Here is a 17,767-nt window from a genome sequence, read left to right on the forward strand (position 1 = left end):
CACCTGATATGGTAGGGCTGATCCCTCAGATATTCCTGGATTTTGCAGGATTCCCGTGGTGATGTTTATGCAGCCTTAAAAACTCCTTTCCCCCCCATCCCGCCCGATGTTATTTTTTTTATTGGGAGGGTTAAAAGCAACAAAGCTCTTTAGCACACAAGATAAGGCTGAAACCCAACTTTGAGATTTTATTATTGCGGATCTTCCAGTCTGCAGGGCCAATATAGAGGGACACTCTTCTTTATCTAGTGGCAGCCATCTGAGGAATGTTGACATGAAGCTGCAATGTTAAATGGGAATTTCCTTCAGGCTGGAGTCTTGCTGTTCTCACACTCTACATGTTTTTGCAGCTGAGCAACAGTGATGACTTTAATTCAGGACAAGATGAAAAGATCCCAATGGATAAGAAAAGCACAAGAAAAACGATTCACACTATCCTTTTATTGATTATATGGCTTTTTCAATACTGTGGGTGATCCTGTGAATTTCTTTCCAGCAACTACGACAGCAGGAAGCAGCTGCAGCTGAAGCAGAGGAGAAGGAGGATATGGAGATAGCAGCAGAGGGTAAATAGAGGGGAAAAATAAACATCCTCCTTTGTCATTGAATGCAAATGAGGAAATGAAATTGCTAACCCATGCATGTGCATGTTGCCTGTGGGGCATTGCATTTGTGGCGAAAAACTCATCTCTCTGCGACCATATGCATGACTAAGGAATGAATTGATGCTAATGCCCTGTTGAGCACTGATGGCTGCATAGATGGCTTAGAATGTGTTGACAACTACAGTTTAATGTTTGTGATACATTTGGTCCATTACATCCATGTAATCCAGTCAAAATTGATGGTGAGACAGAACAGAAAACAAGAACAATACAAAAAATTACGTAAACTGAGCTGATATGTTTTAAAAGAGGAGGTAATTCCAGAATTTAGGGCCATGTCAGCTGAAAGAAGTGAATAACAATGGTGAAGTGATTAAAAAGCAGGGAAGCTCAAGGAAGGCAGAGATCTTAGAGGATTATACAATTGGTGGGCATCTCAAGGAATGGGATGATAGGAAGGATTCAAAAATACAATCAACAGATTTACATGACAGCATTGAACTAGGAGGAGACAAGGGAGATGGCTGGAATTGACTGGGTGTTGTGGTGGGGGCATCAGGTTTGCAGAGAGTATCAGGACAGTTTGGCAAGAAGCAACAAAGTGAGTCCATTAACAGCAGCTGAGCTGGAACAGGCAGAGACAGCTGTTGTTACGGAAACAAAAGGAGGGTAATATTTTGGATTTTAATTTCCTTCACTCTGTTTACCGATGTTATTAGCATTGATTCACCTCTTTGATCTTGGTGCTCATTACAATATCCTATTAATTTACATCAAATCATTGATATCCTATTAAATTCACAACCTTTCTGTGTGACTTTGAGATTGTTCTGTCATCCTTAAGAATTCTTAAGGATTTTTATGAAAGAAACTATAGGATTTTTAGTAAAAATGATTTGCAGTAATCTGTTTTGAATGATCACTATTACATTTGGATTGGTTATGTGTCAATCCCATCTGTTAATGGTACTCCTCAAACTCTCTGCTTGCTGTGAATGTTTGGCTTACCCACTCACCATTCATTGTTATCACCACGAAATTTATCACTCATCCACATCACTAAACTAACATGAAAGTTGGCACAAACTAAACACAAGTGCTGGCACTGAGAACAAAACACCCACAGCTGCAAGGCCAGGCAGCGGTAGCTGCGGTTGTTTACAGCAGGAGGTGTGACCAGATTTGGGAAGAGCGGATGACAGCTGCAAGCAATTGTCTTTGACACAGTTTTTTCTCCAGAGCCCTTGTTCACAAATATGTTGTTTAAGAAATTGTTGAAAGATGATTGATTTGTGTCATTTCATGGCCTTGGCATGATTTGTGTTTAGCTTTTCTACAGTCAGATTAACCTGCCACAGTGTTTTGTTTGTGATAGTTAAAAGATCATTTGCTGAACTAGGCTCAAATAGTACTACAATTGAAACACTGCAGGTCTTTATTCCATTTTTTGAAAAATTCTCATTCCAGTTTTACTGTGTATTTACTTAAGCTGAGTTAACTTCACTACTTTTACAAGTTTCCATGAAAGATTTTTTAAACTTGCATTAAAAATGGCCATGTTGCCAGTCACCTCCTCTCTCTTGTTCCCGTGCATATACACAAAACCTTCTTTAACAATACAGCACAGTAGAAGCCGCTTCTGGCCCACAAAACACATTCTGCCCAATTACATCCAATTAACCTACTAACCCTGTACATTTTTGGAGGGTGAGGGAGAACCGGACCGCTCGGGAAAAAGCAGGGAGAGAACATAGAAACTCCTTACAAACAGCACTGGATTCCAACCAGGGTCGTTTGCGCTGAAATAGTGTTGCATTAATTGCTATGCTAACCATGCCACACATTAATAAATAAATTAAGTACAATTTCTGAAATTGTCCACTTTATCAATGAAATTATTCAATGAAAATTACTGAAGAAAAATAATTAATACAGGCTATTGATGAAGTCACGGATGCATCCTGTGAAAAAAGACAGCTAATATCAAATGCATTAACTTTCACTGATTGAATCACAACCTCAGGAAATTTAAAAACAATATCGGAGGAATTGACGGCATCAAATGGAAACAGCATTACAATTATGAATCACTATATCCATAATGTGGATGAATGTTGTTAGCTTTTTTTTTTTAACTTTGGAAACATATTTTAGGCATTTAAAATGTCGTTTCCTAAGGACAAAAATAGCGACTGAATAATTTGGCCAGAAATCATTTTGAGTATTGAATGAGATTGTGCAATTTCAGGCTAGCATGCACTCAGTCAGAAATAAAAGTGAATGAAGATCACTCAGGTTAATGGTGTGACAGGCCCAAAGGACCCCAAAACCCAACAGCAATAGAAATTCACCAAGACAAATGGTTTTGTAAACAAACATTACTTTTAATTTTCTTTAAACATAAAAACAGAATCAAACTTTAACTTATTACTATTAACTTAAGCCCCTTATAATTCAAAGCACATGTGTATGTAATGTGTGTATAAGTTTAGAAAAGTTCTTTGAGTCGCAGTCTAATCTCCCTTCTCATTCCTCCAAGTTCATCGGTATCAGGCAATTCTTATTCTGTGCACAGAATTTAACATTTATGAATCTTCAGCAGGCTTTGGAGCTTGAAAGGTAAATGGTTACTGCTCAGGAAGGTTCTTGTTAGTTTTCAGAGAGATTTGTTGCTTGTTGGACACATACAAGCTGATTCCTTCCAATCAGCCACTTCAGTGTTTTGCTGAAGAAACTTGTCCCATCAGGGTTTTCCAGATGATATCCTCTTTCTTTCAGGTGACCACAGGGTTCCTCTTCTGTTTCCCTTATCTCAGATAAAACATTATACAGCCAGCCATCTCCTTGTATGGACCACAAGGTCTTTGACCAGGCTGAACTAAGAACTCACAACCCATCTTCAAAATGGGGTTTCAAACAAGCTTCCGAAAACCAGCACTCTCTCTCTCTCTCTCTCTCTCTGCCACACTTAGAGAAAAAAATGTTTGGTTCTCTCTGCTTGCAAAACCACATGACCTTCCAAGAACAGCAAACTGCATTCGGACAGACTGTGACACTGGACCCAATCTTCTGAGTCCGTTCATCTGTTGCTTTCCAAAACAATAATCTATTATGTCCAATTAACACCTACTTGTGAAGTCCTTCAGCAAAGCAGTTTCCATTGTCTTTACAAAGGGATTGGGAGCCTGGACTGTCTGGGTTGAGCAGAGCTCTGGCATTTTAAATAAGATCTGTGTTATGAAGTGTTTTTTGTGACCTACACTAAAAGAAACCCACAATTTATCTCCTTTAAAACATATATTAATATCACATAATTTGTCACAATAAAGCAATAGGCAAAGTGTTGAAATAGTGGGCATTCATGAAGATTTCTCTATTAAAGAAAATTGCTGACAATGACAAATTTAACACAACATTGTCTGTTCACTACATTAAGTTTATGTAAAAGCAATCTTCCATTGTCCTAATCTGGTCTGTCTTGGTAGTTTGTTGCCATATTCAGCACATGTTCTTCATTGGCTTGGTTATTTATTTTTCAATTTGTTTGCAGGCTTTTTGTTTCATCCTGAACTCTTCATTGGATCCTAATATTCATTGTGGTCTGATTATCCTTGGGACTCTGTAGTTTTCTTTGTGACCTGTTTATTGTTCTAGGATTAGTGGCTTGCAATAGAACATAGGTCCAGTTTGGGTAGCTTCCATCCTAGCCTAGCAGAAGTTAGTGTCAACTTTCATGCCATTCATGTTCGAGTGTTTTGTGCCCATCCTCCCTTCTCCATAATCAGAGATCAAAATTGATGACTCTCCTATGAAAGGCACTAAATCATTCAAGGGTAAAGATAAGGCCAAAGGTCAGGAGAAAGAGAAGAAGAAAAAGCGGCTGGAAGTGGTTGAAAAGAAGGACAAAGTGAAAATTGATGAATTACGTGTGAGTACATAAGTATTCAAATATGTTCGATTCTCGATCACTGCTCTGAAAATTCCCAATGATTAAAAAGAAAATTAGCTTTTTATTGCAAGGAGATAAACTGAGCAATTGGATTAAATCATATTTAAGACAACATGTGCTTCAAGTAAACCTCCATGTTTTTCCATCCACTCTTCTTTCTGGTTGCCTTTCCCCTGCTCATGATCAAAGAACTCTGCACCAATGATCAGACATAAAATAGTTAAGATAAATTTAATAGTGGGGAGATATTCAATAACTAATTACAAATAAAAATAAGTATAGTTAAAAGTTCTTTAAAAGTAATTAAAAGAATGAGGAAATACAAATAAAAACTTAAATTTCATTTCCCTTTGTAATCAAGTTCAGTGATTACATCCCAATGGGCTGGGCGAGATGGGTCAGCAATGGCTGGCAGAAAGCTGAGGGACTGAGTACAGAGCACGTCCCATCCCCTTAGTTCAAATCAATCCGACGCCATCCTGCACAGGATAGAGTGAGGTTTCTGTGCCTTCCATACTTCAGTGTTGAAATGCACAGGCGTAAAAATTATGAAAGAGCTGACGTACAAAGAAAACACTCCTTGCTGGTGATTCTCTTCTGAATTGCCAGCAAAATGCAAGTATGATTTGAGCCAGTGTCGGCTTCAAGCAATGACTTAGTCAAACAAACACATGCAAAGGAATTAAGAGCATTCACAGTCACTAAATACGAACATGGCTGATCTTCCAAATCAGTTACCATTACTGCTTTTTCTCCCCCCAGATTATTTGTACTCATTAGCCACTGTATTTAATATATTTAATGATTTGGCTTCAAAACTCTTCTTGAATTGCTCCAAAATGACCTATGCTGTATCCCTTGGCTATGAGCCGTGTTCGGAAATTGCCCTTTGATCACTTATGGAGTTCAGATTCCTGGAAGTATGTGACTGAAAAAAGCAGTATCAGTTATTTTGCTATTCTATTACTACCAGTGAAAATCTGGAGTTGATCTCAGTAAATTGTGAGCTAATGGATGTCAAGCAGGGTAGAGAAGTTTTAAAACCATGAGCCAAGATTTATGAATTCCCTTTCTGGGATGGTTTATGATGCAAAGAGTGAGTCAGAATAATGAGGTTGTTATGTCATATTTCCATTGCCTTCGAGCTTCTTCGTTAAAATGGATTGGGCCTCAAGACAAAAAAAAACTGAGTTGAGCACTGAACATGTTATACCTACAGTATAGAAAAGAAAGCATGCTCTCAAAATTTAATCCCAATACGTCTGTTAAAGCACCCCAAAAAGGTTACTTCTTTTTAAATGTATGCATTGAAAGATATTCACCTCCAACATAAATTCCATAGAATTTACAGCAATTGAAAAATATACTATCTTAAAAGCAGTTGTGACAACATTTTACATATGTGACTGTACTTACAATAAAAATTGAGACTATTTTAATGATAATTTAACTGATGTATTTTGAATAATTTCACTGTTATAATATAAAGCAAACAGGCTTAAAAATACTATTTTCAACCTCTGAGAGTGTAGATGGCAAGACTCCCTGAAGAATGAGGACCAGTCACCAGGGATTAAATGGCCTTTTACACAGGAGATTAAATTGTCTTCCATCCCAATGTATAGGTTTACCACAAGGAATTGGAAACTGAGTTTGGAAACTTTGAAGACTGGCTGCACACATTTAATCTGTATCGAGGTAAAATTGGAGACGATGATGACAGTTCAACAGACGACGAACGAATTGTTGGGCGCTTTAAAGTGAGTGAACACTCCAAGAATTATAAAGCTGAATAATATTCATTTAAATGGGCTTGTATTCCTGTGAGGAATATGTTTGGGCAGAGGGGGAAAAGGTGGTCAAGTGGGACTCTCAGGATTTGGCCAGCTGAAAGCTGTCATGTACTTTGTGCATTGACTGCCCGGCACCAATTCTGAGATTCCATGAATATCCTTGAACATTATTGTCTTTCTGATGAAAGGAGTTATTTGATTAAAACAAAACACAAATGGAAATATCAATATTTTGTCAATAGGATGCGGTTCCTTTCAGTCAATGTTTGGACCATTGAGAGCTGAGCTTATTAATTTTAGTTTTGGAAACTAAAAGCAACAACACCAGGCCTTATCCATATAACTTTTTACAGCACAGAAACAGGCCAGTTTGGCCTTAATAGTCCATGCTGAACATCTTCTCCCACCTAGTCCCAATGACCCGCATTTGGCCCATAACCCTTCACACCTCCCGTTCATATATCTATCCAACATTTTCTTGAATATCGATCTCGCTTCTACCACCACTGCTGGAAGTTCATTCCATATCCCCACCACCCTCTGCGTGAAGAAATTCCCACTTATGTTTCCCTTAAACTTATCTCATTTCACTCTTAATCCATGCTCTCTTGTTTGAATCTCCCCCACTCTCAGTGGAAAAAGCCTATCCACATTGACTCTATATTCCCCTTATAATTTTGAATACCTCTAGCAAATCACCCCTCAAACTTTCCCTGTAACTCAAACCCTGAAATCCTGGCAACATTCTCATAAAACTCCTCTGCACTCTCTCTATATTGTTCCTATCCTTCCTGTAATTCAGCGTTCAAAACTGCACATAATATTCCAAATTTGACCTCACCATTGCCTTATACAATTTCAACATACCATCCCAACTCCTGTATTCTATACTCTGATTTATGAAAGCTAACATACTAAATGTTTTCTTCACCACCCTATCCACCTGTGATTCAACTTTCAGAGAATTATGTACTATGACTCCTAAATCCCTTTGTTCCACTGCACTCCTCAATTGTCTACCATTTAACATATATATCCTAGTTTGATTAGTCCTACCAAAATGTAGCACCTCACATTTATCAGTATTAAACTCCATCTGTCATCTTTCAGCTCACTCTTCTAACTGTCCTATATCACCCTGTAAGCTTTTGATAATCTTCCTCAATGCCCATAACACTGCCAACTTTTGTATCATCTGCAAATTTACTAATCCAATTTGCCACCCTATCATCTAGATCGTTAATATATATGACAAACAGCAGTGGACTGATCCCTGAGGCACTCCACTCGTCACCAGCCTCAAATCCAACAAATTATTTTCCATCAACTACTCTCTGGCATCTCCCATCCAACCATTGCTGAATCAGCCTCACAACTTCATCATTAATACCTAATGTTTCCACCTTCCTTACTAATCTCTTATGAGGAACCTTATCAAAAGCCTTACTGAAGTCTATATAGACAACATCCATTGCCTTCCCCTCATCAACCTTTTTAGTAACCTCCTCAAAAAAACTCTATAAGATTTGTTAGACATGATCTACCATGTACAAAACCATGCTGACTACTCCGAATCAATCCCTGTCTTTCCAAATAGTTGTTTATACCTTCTCTAAGAACATTAATTTGCCCACCACTGATGTCAGACTTGCAGGCCTATAATTACCAGATTTACTTTTGGATCCTTTTTTGAACAGTGGAACAACATGGGCCACCCTCCAGTCCTCCGGCACTTCCCCCCTGGTCAGTGACATTTTAAATATTTCTGTCAATGTCACCACTATTTGTTCACTAACCTCCCTCAGGGTCCTAGGGAATATTTTGTCAAGACCTGGAGATTTATCCACCTTGATTTTTTTCAATACAGCCAACACTACCTCCTCATTAATTCTTATATTATCCATGACCTCCCTACCATATTTCTTCACTTCATCTGGCTCAATATTCCTTTCCTTAGAGAATACTGAAGATGAAAAATCATTTAAAATTTCATCCTTCTCCTCTTGCTTCTCATGGAGCCTACCCCACCTAATCTTCAAGGGGTCCAATTTTATCCCTCACTATTCTTTTACTTTTAATGTACCTATAGAAACCCTTTGGATTTATTTTTACTTTTCCTGCCAAAGCAGCTTCATATCTCCTTTTAGCCTTTAATTCTTCCTTAAGATATTTTTATACTCTATTTGCCTCTTTATTGCAGAAACTGAATTAATTTTCACAATTACATGAATAGAGCAAAAACTGTCCCTTTGATATAATATATTTTCACTCATTCCACAATACATTTATCTTACATGTGAGGATGTTGACAGAACTGCTTATTTTGTAAAATGTTTCAGTTAAGAAATAAAATGACTTTTTCAACAAGATGTTCAATACTGTGATACAGTAAAGTTTATTTCCCTAATAGCATTGACAGTTGGAATTATCAGATAATTAGTGGTTTTGGATTAAACAATGTGCGTGTGTTAATTCATCAAAGCTGGAGCAGGCACTGTTAAATAGAAACCACGATCTTTATATTGAGGTCAGGAGGTATTGCTCATCACAATCACCACTGGAAAAGATGTGCTTAGTTTACCTCCAAATTTTTTAAGGCTACATCACACACGTAATTTGTGCATGAGGTTTGGAGTTATCTACCTCAAACCTTTGCATTAATGCAGTAATGCCATCTAGCATTCTCTGAAACAGGAGGAGCCTGGATAGTGCAATTGGTGGGGACATTGTTCTCTGGGAAGGAACTGTAAATGTAATAGGTGACAGTTGGATGTTCCTAGGAAGATGTAAGTGAGAGAAGGAAGCAGCCAGCCCCAGACTGGGGCAAATGAAAAAAAGAACATGTAATCTTCCGGTTGAGGGATTAACCTTTTAATTGTGAAATATAATATTTATTTTATTTAAAAGGGAACTAATTGCTTATTGTTCCTCGTTTAATCCAACCCAATTTTTACGGTAGAATTTTGAATTAATATCAAAAAATTGAAATGTGCAGAAATATTTCACTGCCATTTGAGATTATCCAGGTGTGAGTAGAATTCATGAAGCATGCATAAATTATCTCTCATGCATTACACAAATGTGCTGCAGAAACTCAGCAGGTCACACACCATCCATAGGGAGTAAAGATGACCAAGATTTCAGAGTGAAACACGATAGGCTACAGACGCTGTGATTGTAGCAAACACACCGAAATGTTGGAGGAACTCGGCTGGTCTTTTCATTATCTATAGGAAACAAAGATATATTGCCAATGTTTCAGGCCTGAGCCCTTCTTCAATGAAAAATCAGAACAGGCAAAAGCAGGATATATCAGAAAGTCTCAGAATTCAAACAATTGGGGAGGAATCCAGACCAACATGAGAACTATGTAGAATTGATCATATCTGTGCAAAAGGAGACAGGGAATGAAGAAATAACAGGGAAGAAAAGAGTGGGATTTTTATTTGACAAAAGCAAGAGAAGTTGATATTAATGCCATCAGGTTGGAGGGTGCCTAGGTGGAAGATGAGATGTTGTTCCTCCATTGTACGGGTGGACTAAGACTGGCATTACGTGAGACCATGGACAGACATGTCGGCAAGGGAATGGGATGGAGAAAGTTTTACGCCTGTTTCTGGACAAAGGGCCCAGGCCCAAAACATTGGTTACCCTTTACTTCCTATGGATGCTGCATGACCTGCTGAGTTCATCCAGCACATTTGTGAATTGCATTTAACCTCAGCATCTGCAGACTTTCTTGTTTAATAAATGATCTCTCTCACAGTATTCTGGCCATGAGGTTTAATTGAAACACTTAGTTACCTGTACTCTGTTGAGAATAGTGTTGTGATCTTAAATAAAATTTCACTTTAGTTTTTGCAAATAAAATTGCTTGAAATGATCATCTTAAGGAACTAGCCTTATGTGGCCTTCATGGATCATGTATATTTCTAGATATCTATTGATCTATATTTATCTATGGAACAAGTTTCTTGAAGTATTGTCATCTTTCATTTCTTTGTGTCTTTAAAATTGCATACAGGGCTCTGTCTGCGTATACAAAGTACCCCTCCCAGATGATGTCGCTCGGGAGGCAGGTTACGAACCGACATTTGGAATGTTCCAGGGTATCCCGAGTAATGATCTCATCAATGTTTTAATCAGAGTGTATGTAGTAAGGGTAAGTAATGAGCAAACAAGTCACAGAAAAGCTAGCTATCGATAGAACATATATTTCCTTTTGTTTGTCAATAATGATTCTTTCCTTCAGAACTAAGCCAGAATTTTATCCCATTTTAATTAATTAATTGAATTGAATTAACTGGCATCAAACAATCATTGTTGGGGGTGGGAGATCGCCGAGAATTGCTGATCCTGCATGAAGTCTTGCCTCCATCTGAAGTGCCAATCCGAATTCCAGCCATTCAGAGCTTTGCCTCAAGGTAGCAGCACCAAGTTCGCCAACACACATGGCAAACATTTGAGGGTCAGTCCATGAAAACTGCCAAAGGCAGTTTTGGCCTTCACATGGTTGTAGTTCAAAATTGTCATGGGGTCCTTGTCAAACAATTATCTGTGTAATGCACTTCTCTATCAAGCAAATTGGAAATGATCTGGTAACTCTACTTTTATGCAAGAGATCATCTAGACCAGTGGTTTTCAAACTTTTTCCTTCTACTTGCATACCACTTTAAGTCCCTTACAAATTACAGAGCATCTATGGCACAGGGATTACTTAAGGTGGTATGTGAGTGAAAAGAAAGTTTGAAAACCACTGATCTAGAGTGAGCAGTTCAAAGGAATTAATGACTTAATCCACTGAAACTCAAAGCCTGACCTGTGAACAGAAAACATGGTAAACTGAAACGAGGGAAGAAGAGGCATTGCCGCACCTTCAGGAAAAAACATCAGGAAACATCCACTGCTAGCCATTTATACCATTACTCTACAGCCTCTTCTAAAATGTTTATGGTTAATCAGAAGGAATCCTTTAAATGTTCCAGGTAGTGAAAGACATAATGTAAAGGTATTCATTTAAACACAGTAAAACCCCTGGTATGATATTTCTTATATTGTAAGAAAGAAACTTTGGTTCTTTTATAACAACTATACTTTATTAACTAGAGTACTCTCAACCTTGTGGAGGTATCCATTTGGATTCTACTCCTAGTTGCAACAACTCAACTCCGACTCCCTCTAGTGGTCAGAATTATCACTAGCACTCTATCATTACATTCCCTTTCCTTGAGATGTTTAATCTAACAACATGACACACTAATAAAGAATTCATTTCAATTTAAAGTTCAACACAAACATTAGCAGCACAAAACTTTTTAAGTGTGCAGTTCTTATTCTTTTTGAGATTCAATCAGTCAGGTGCTTTGATAACACGTGTGGATCTTCTTAACACAGCTGCTTGTGTTGGCTCTGTTGGACAACTACTGTCTAGCACTGATGTTGTTTCCCCTGATGCTGTGCAGGCTGGATTTTCTGCATTGTCAGTTCTTACATTGTCTCTTGTGTTTTCAGCAGGCTCTTTCAATTCCTCCTCAGTATTTGACCATTCTCTGTTCTGACCATGTAGGATCCTGGATTTACTTCCTTCAGAACAGTGGCCATCTTGTCCCAGGTGTTGGAATCTCTGAGTCTCACTGTGTCATGTTGTGCCAGTGGCCCTTAGCATCTTGCTGACTTGTCATAGTTTGCTTTTTGCTTCCATTACAGACACTTTTGCTTTCATTCAACATCTTGGTTCTTATTTGGGTCTGCTGATATGGGAACTGTGGTGCTTAGTCTACATCCCATCAGAAGTTCAGCAGGTGACATGCCACATCCAAGTGGTGAAACTTGTAACTCAATAGAGCTAGATACGGATCTGAGCTACTGTCTAGTGCTTTTTTGAGCAACTGTAACTATGTGAACTCCTTTCTCTGATTTACTGTTTGACTGTAGATGCAGAAGGCTTGAAGTCACATGTTGAAAATCATACTCTTCTGCAAAATTCTGTAATTCTCTACAGCTTTATCATGGTCCATTGTCACTATAGACAATTTGAGGAATTCCATGTCTTGCAAAGATCAATTTCATTTATTTGATCACACAAACAGCAAATGTGTTAGGAAGCAGCATAATTGCCAGATAGTTTGATAGATAATCAATAATCAGCAAGTAATTATTTCTATCCATGCGGAACAGATTAGTCCCAACTTTCTGCCAAGGTTCTGCCAGTAAGTCAGCTATTATCATGGGTTCCTTTGCCTGCTTTGCATGGTGTTTCAAGCAGGTCTCACAGCTTGAAACTATCCTGTCAATGTCAATATTTATCCCTGGCCAATAAACAGTAGTTCTGGCTCTCCTCTTGCATTTTTCCATTCCAAGGTGCCCCTCATGCACCCTTTTTAGCATCTCATCAGCTCACCTCTGATGTTGTAGAATGGCTGACATTCACCTCTAGGCCATCCTTCATTCAGATTATTTTTTAAAATATTTTATTGAAGAATTTTAAATATTTTATAACCACATATGTATACATATTCAATAAAGCTACAAGAGAAAAATATATTCATGGTTTATGTGTATGTTAACCCCACACCCCATCTCTCCCTCCCTTCTCCCCATGCACCACCCTCCCCCTCAAAATATTATCAAAGAAAGAAAAAAGAAAGAGGAGTATAAAAAAACTATAAAATCTCAATACTAATATAATGGGATTGGGGATTACCAATAGGATGGGTTTTCAAAGAGTTCTAAATTTTCAAAATACATTGATACTTAATATATAAATTATGCTATTTTCTCAAGTGGGATACAAGTACACAATTCAGCAAGTAATGGCTATGCACTTCCTAGTCATAAAAAATCAATTTGATACATAGTTGACCTTAATTTTGGTCTAACCATTTTAGTATTACCCAACAAAAATAACATCGGGTACTGTGCGAGTTTAACCGTTAATATTTTCTCCAAAAAATTTCCTACCTCTATCCAAAAAGGTTTTACTCTAGGGCATATCCAAGTAGAATGCAAAAATGAACCAACTTCCAGACCACATCTAAAACATAGCTCTGATGATATTGGATTCAATTTTTTAAAAATATATTTGGGGAGTTAAGTATAATTAATGCAAAAAATTATTTATCTTTACTGGAATAAGTTGCCTATAACCTGTAATGGAAGATTTAAACCGTGTTTTTTACTTTTGCAGCCTTTGCTTCTGTAAGGCTGAGAACCTGCTTGTTTTTAGAATCAGCAGACATAAGCTAAATTCCACCGAGGGGCCAGAGATGCAGTTATCTGATGAAAGGACATCAGAAAGGTTTTATATTTTAAGCTTTATATAAGCCAACTGCTTAAGCTGCTGAAGTTGGAGACTCTCTGAGAGGTGGCAACATCTCTCAGCAAGAAGAAGAACTTCAAGAGTCCAGCCAACGTCCCGGTTGGGGGAGGTGGAGAAGCTGCTACCGGCTCCCTGACAACCTACTATAAGTGTGCAGTCATTGCCTCGCTTCGGCAGTTGTGACCAGTCCAGGCGTTGATAAGTATAGTTGGGAAGGGCTTGCATATTGTAGTTTGAAATCAGCTTTTGAATTTGTAATAAACATTTGTATAAACTGAACAGCTCTGGGTGTGTGTCTATTTTCTTTTGGTAGCTCAAACACTGTGACCAATCTAAAATGAACAAAATGACAGGTATAGTTTACCCAAGACATAACCCTAGTAGGTAGAGTGAATTGTATAAAGATGAATGTTTTTCCAAGGGTTCAATATCTTTTTCAGCCAATTCCCTGTTGGATTCCTCAAAATATTTTTAAGGATTTCCATTTGAGTATTAGGATGTTTTTATGGAAAGGAAAGATGGCTAGAGTGTGTTTGGAAAAATTGACCTGGAATTTTGAATTGGGAGGTTTGCAAATTCCCCATTTTAAGAATTATTATTAGGCAGCTCAATTGCAATGTATTAATTGGATGTTTGATGTTGATAAATCTCCAGCCTGGGTTTAAATAGAATTGAGTAAAATAGGAGAAAACATAATGGACTCTATTTACAAATGGGATTCAAAATTGTTAATAGGAAGTAGAGATATGCCTGTTTTGAAATATTTGATTGAATTATGGAATAACATAGATTATGAAATAGATGGAAAAGTTTCTTTGATTTCTGTAAAAATGCATTTATATCAAAATGCATTTTTTCTATGGATAATCAATTTTTGAAGATTTAAATAGAGATTAAGAAAATAGAAGAATGCTTTGAAGCTGGTAAATTTATTACTTTCCGATAAATGAAGGAAAAACAATGTTCCAAATAATACTTTTTTCTGTTATTATCAGGTTAAGGCTTTCTGGTTGATAAGTTAGGTCCTAACAGACTGAATTAGAATTATTGATATGTAAGGGTGGCTTGAATAAGTTCATTTCGGTGATGAATAAATTACTTTAAAAGAAGCTCTAAATTTAGGAATTCATAAATCAAGATTATGATTAAGATGGGAGGTTGATTTAAATAGACGAATAGATGAAAATGATTGGATGCAATTATGTAAAGAAAATATGACAAAAATTATTCATGTTCAATATAGATTGGTTCAATATAATTTTTTGCTTCATTCAAATTCTTGATGACTTCTGCAGAGCTCTAGGCTTTGCAACTGGGATCCATTTGGATTCCATGACAGATACGGGAAGAGGTACACTGATCCGGTTCACATGGAGATTCACATCTGTGGAACTCATTGTATGCTTTTACTCTGCATCATTGCTCTATATAACACATCAGCTAACACAATAAGCCTCCCTGGTGTATACACCAATTCAAAGTCATCGTGCTGTAGCTTCATCATCCGTCTTTGGATTTGCAATGACATTTCACTGAGATTTTTCTTGATTATCGCTATTATTAGCTTGTGGTCTGTCTCTGCCATGAATGTTGGTAGACCATACACATAACTGTGGAATTTCTCAAGTCCATAGGCCAGACGCATATGCACATATCGACATTCAGATGTTGTCATCGTCCTTGATGCATATGTGTCTGGCCTCCAAACTTCTCCCACAGCCTGAAATAGCATGGCATCTATTCCATCTTTTGAAGTGTCCGTACATATATTCATCCTTCTGGATGAGTCAAGGATGTCTGGGCATCTCTAAAATTACTTTCACCTTGCTCTTGTCTGACTCCATACTTGCCTCTGACAGTTTATCTCCCAGAAAGATGATTTATTTCTCACCAAACTGATATTTTCTCTGTTTAACTTTAATCCATGCTCCTGGATGTGATGTAGCTCTTTGAATGAGCCTCTTGTGTGGTTCTTGTGTATATTCCCATCAGATCATATCCACGTACACACATACCCCATTTTTGCCTTCTATGAAGTGCTCTATTGACATGTAAAACACTTCCAGAGCTGAGGAAATTCCAAAAGGCATCCTCACACAGGAGTATCAGCCAAATGGTGAAAACTTTTCACTGGCCATCTCACTTGTAATTTCATGCCTGGTTGGAATCTGATAATGTTTCCTCTTTATATTGGCATTCAAGTATTTTGGGTCCATGCACTGTTCTTCTTTTTGACACACACCATTGAATTCGCCCATTCTATGGGCTCTTCCACTTTCTTTATAATCCCTAGTGCCATCATTTAATTAAGTCCATGCTTCAGCTGTTCTTTTAGTGGTGCTGGAACCTGCCTCGGGGCATGCACTTCTGGCTGTGCAACCTCTTTTAACTGTATCCCTTGAAGATGTCTGCAAATTGATCCATTATTTCCTCTATGCTGTTCCATGCATTGGCACTGTTAATGCGATAGACCCTCTTGACTAGGCTTAAGTTTTCACGTGCATTGTGATCAAGCAGCGATTCATGTCCATCTGGGACTACTGCAAACCTGAGTTGGTGCTCTTTATCTTTAACTTTCACCTTGAGGTTACATGCACCTTTCGTGTCGATGCTCTGTCCATTATACCTTTTGAGCTGCACAGGATTTGCATGATGTATGGCTTTATCTTCATTGTCCTGATGTGACTCTCACAGATCAAATTGACCTTTGCCCCTGTGTCCAGCTTGAAAGGAGTATCTGCTCCATTTGCTTGCAATGACACAGTCCATTTATCCTGCTCAGCTCTGATTACGCTTGGCTGTTCAGTGTCTGATGGTTACTAGTCTTTCTGCACTACCATGCCAATGAAAAGTGCAAAACTGAGAGCAGCTTCTTCTATAGTGTGCATGCTTTCACTTCTGTTTTGTTTCCCTTTGGAAAAACATTGCTTTGCATAATGATTCTCCCCTTTGCACTTATTACAGACTTTTCCATAGGCTAGGCATTGTTTTGGTGCATGTTGAGTGCCACATTGTTTACAATTGAATGTCTCTCCACCTTTGTTTCCAATATCTCATTTTTTGTTTGTGTGTGTGTCCAAACACTGTGGCTATAACTATGCCGTCATTTTCACTGGCATGGCATATCTTCACAGTTCCAGCTCTGTCTCTCCTAGCAACCTCTCTCTAACTATCTTATCAGTAATCCCAAACACAATTTGATCACAGATCATTGAATCTTGCAGCGATCTGAAATTGCATGTTTTTGCCTTTAATTTCAAGTCCACTAGAAAAAGTATCAAAGCTCTCTCCCTGCAGTTGCGTGCATGAGCAAAACACATACCTTTGGAATGTATCATTTCTCTTCGGAGACCAGTGTTCATCAAACATCTCGATAATTTTTTCAAATTTTCCCTGGTCTTCTGTCTCAGCAAAAACGAACAAGTTGAAAACCTCTATTGCTTAAGGTCCCACCATAGTAAATAGTAGTGGAATCTTCCATGTATCTGGTTTGCTATCGAGTCCAATGGCATGTAGGTACAGCATAAATTGTTGTTTGAACAACCTCCACTCATGGTCAAAATTTCTAGTCCAATCTACAGCATCAGGACTGTTTGCACTCTCTATGTTTTCTGCTATCTATTAGCAACTGATTCTCACTCTGCACACTCCTGGTGTTTCTTCCACTCCTAGTACCTTGTGATCTTTCTTTTATTGTAATAAAGAAACTTGGGTTAATTTATAACAACTATACTTTATTAGCTACAGTACTCAAGACTTTGTGCAGGCATCCATTTTGAATCTATTCCTAGCTGCAACAACTCATGTTAGACACCCTCTATTGGTTAGGATTATCACTAGCATTCTATTATTACATCCTTACATCCTGGTATCTGGAATTCAAGCAACCGGCAGCCTCAAGCAACTGGAAAAAAATCCGTATATTAGGCTTGTCTGTTGACAACATCTCTGCCTCAGCGGATTATGAAGCAGCGAATAAGTTTTAGTTAGGAATTGTAAGAGTAAGTCTCAAGGAACCGGAAAATCCACTTCTTCGGCATCTACCAATCCCTATAGGGGTGTCGGATACCGGAGTTTTACTGTACTTTTCTCACTTTAGTAT

General features: G+C 37.9%; 1 protein-coding gene across 10 annotated transcripts in view; it reads left to right on the forward strand.

Annotated features, from left to right (window-relative positions):
• The window catches only part of otofa (otoferlin a), a 547,981-nt gene that overhangs the window by 503,032 nt on the left and 27,182 nt on the right, over positions 1 to 17,767 (forward strand). For 8 of the 10 annotated variants that reach the window (XR_011340468.1, XM_069886486.1, XM_069886480.1 and 5 more), the window contains 4 exons: positions 497 to 566; positions 4,391 to 4,533; positions 6,180 to 6,314; positions 10,372 to 10,509. Coding sequence is in view for 9 of the 10 variants with exons in the window: in XM_069886486.1 (XP_069742587.1) it covers positions 497 to 566; positions 4,391 to 4,533; positions 6,180 to 6,314; positions 10,372 to 10,509 (486 nt within the window). In the remaining variant the exon portion in view is untranslated. The remainder of the gene's footprint in view (positions 1 to 496; positions 567 to 4,390; positions 4,534 to 6,179; positions 6,315 to 10,371; positions 10,510 to 17,767) is intronic. The other 2 variants (XM_069886483.1, XM_069886487.1) reach the window with 1 other exon arrangement.

Source organism: Narcine bancroftii, chromosome 6 (genome assembly GCF_036971445.1).
Source record: "Narcine bancroftii isolate sNarBan1 chromosome 6, sNarBan1.hap1, whole genome shotgun sequence".
NCBI classification, from domain to species: Eukaryota; Metazoa; Chordata; class Chondrichthyes; order Torpediniformes; family Narcinidae; genus Narcine; species Narcine bancroftii.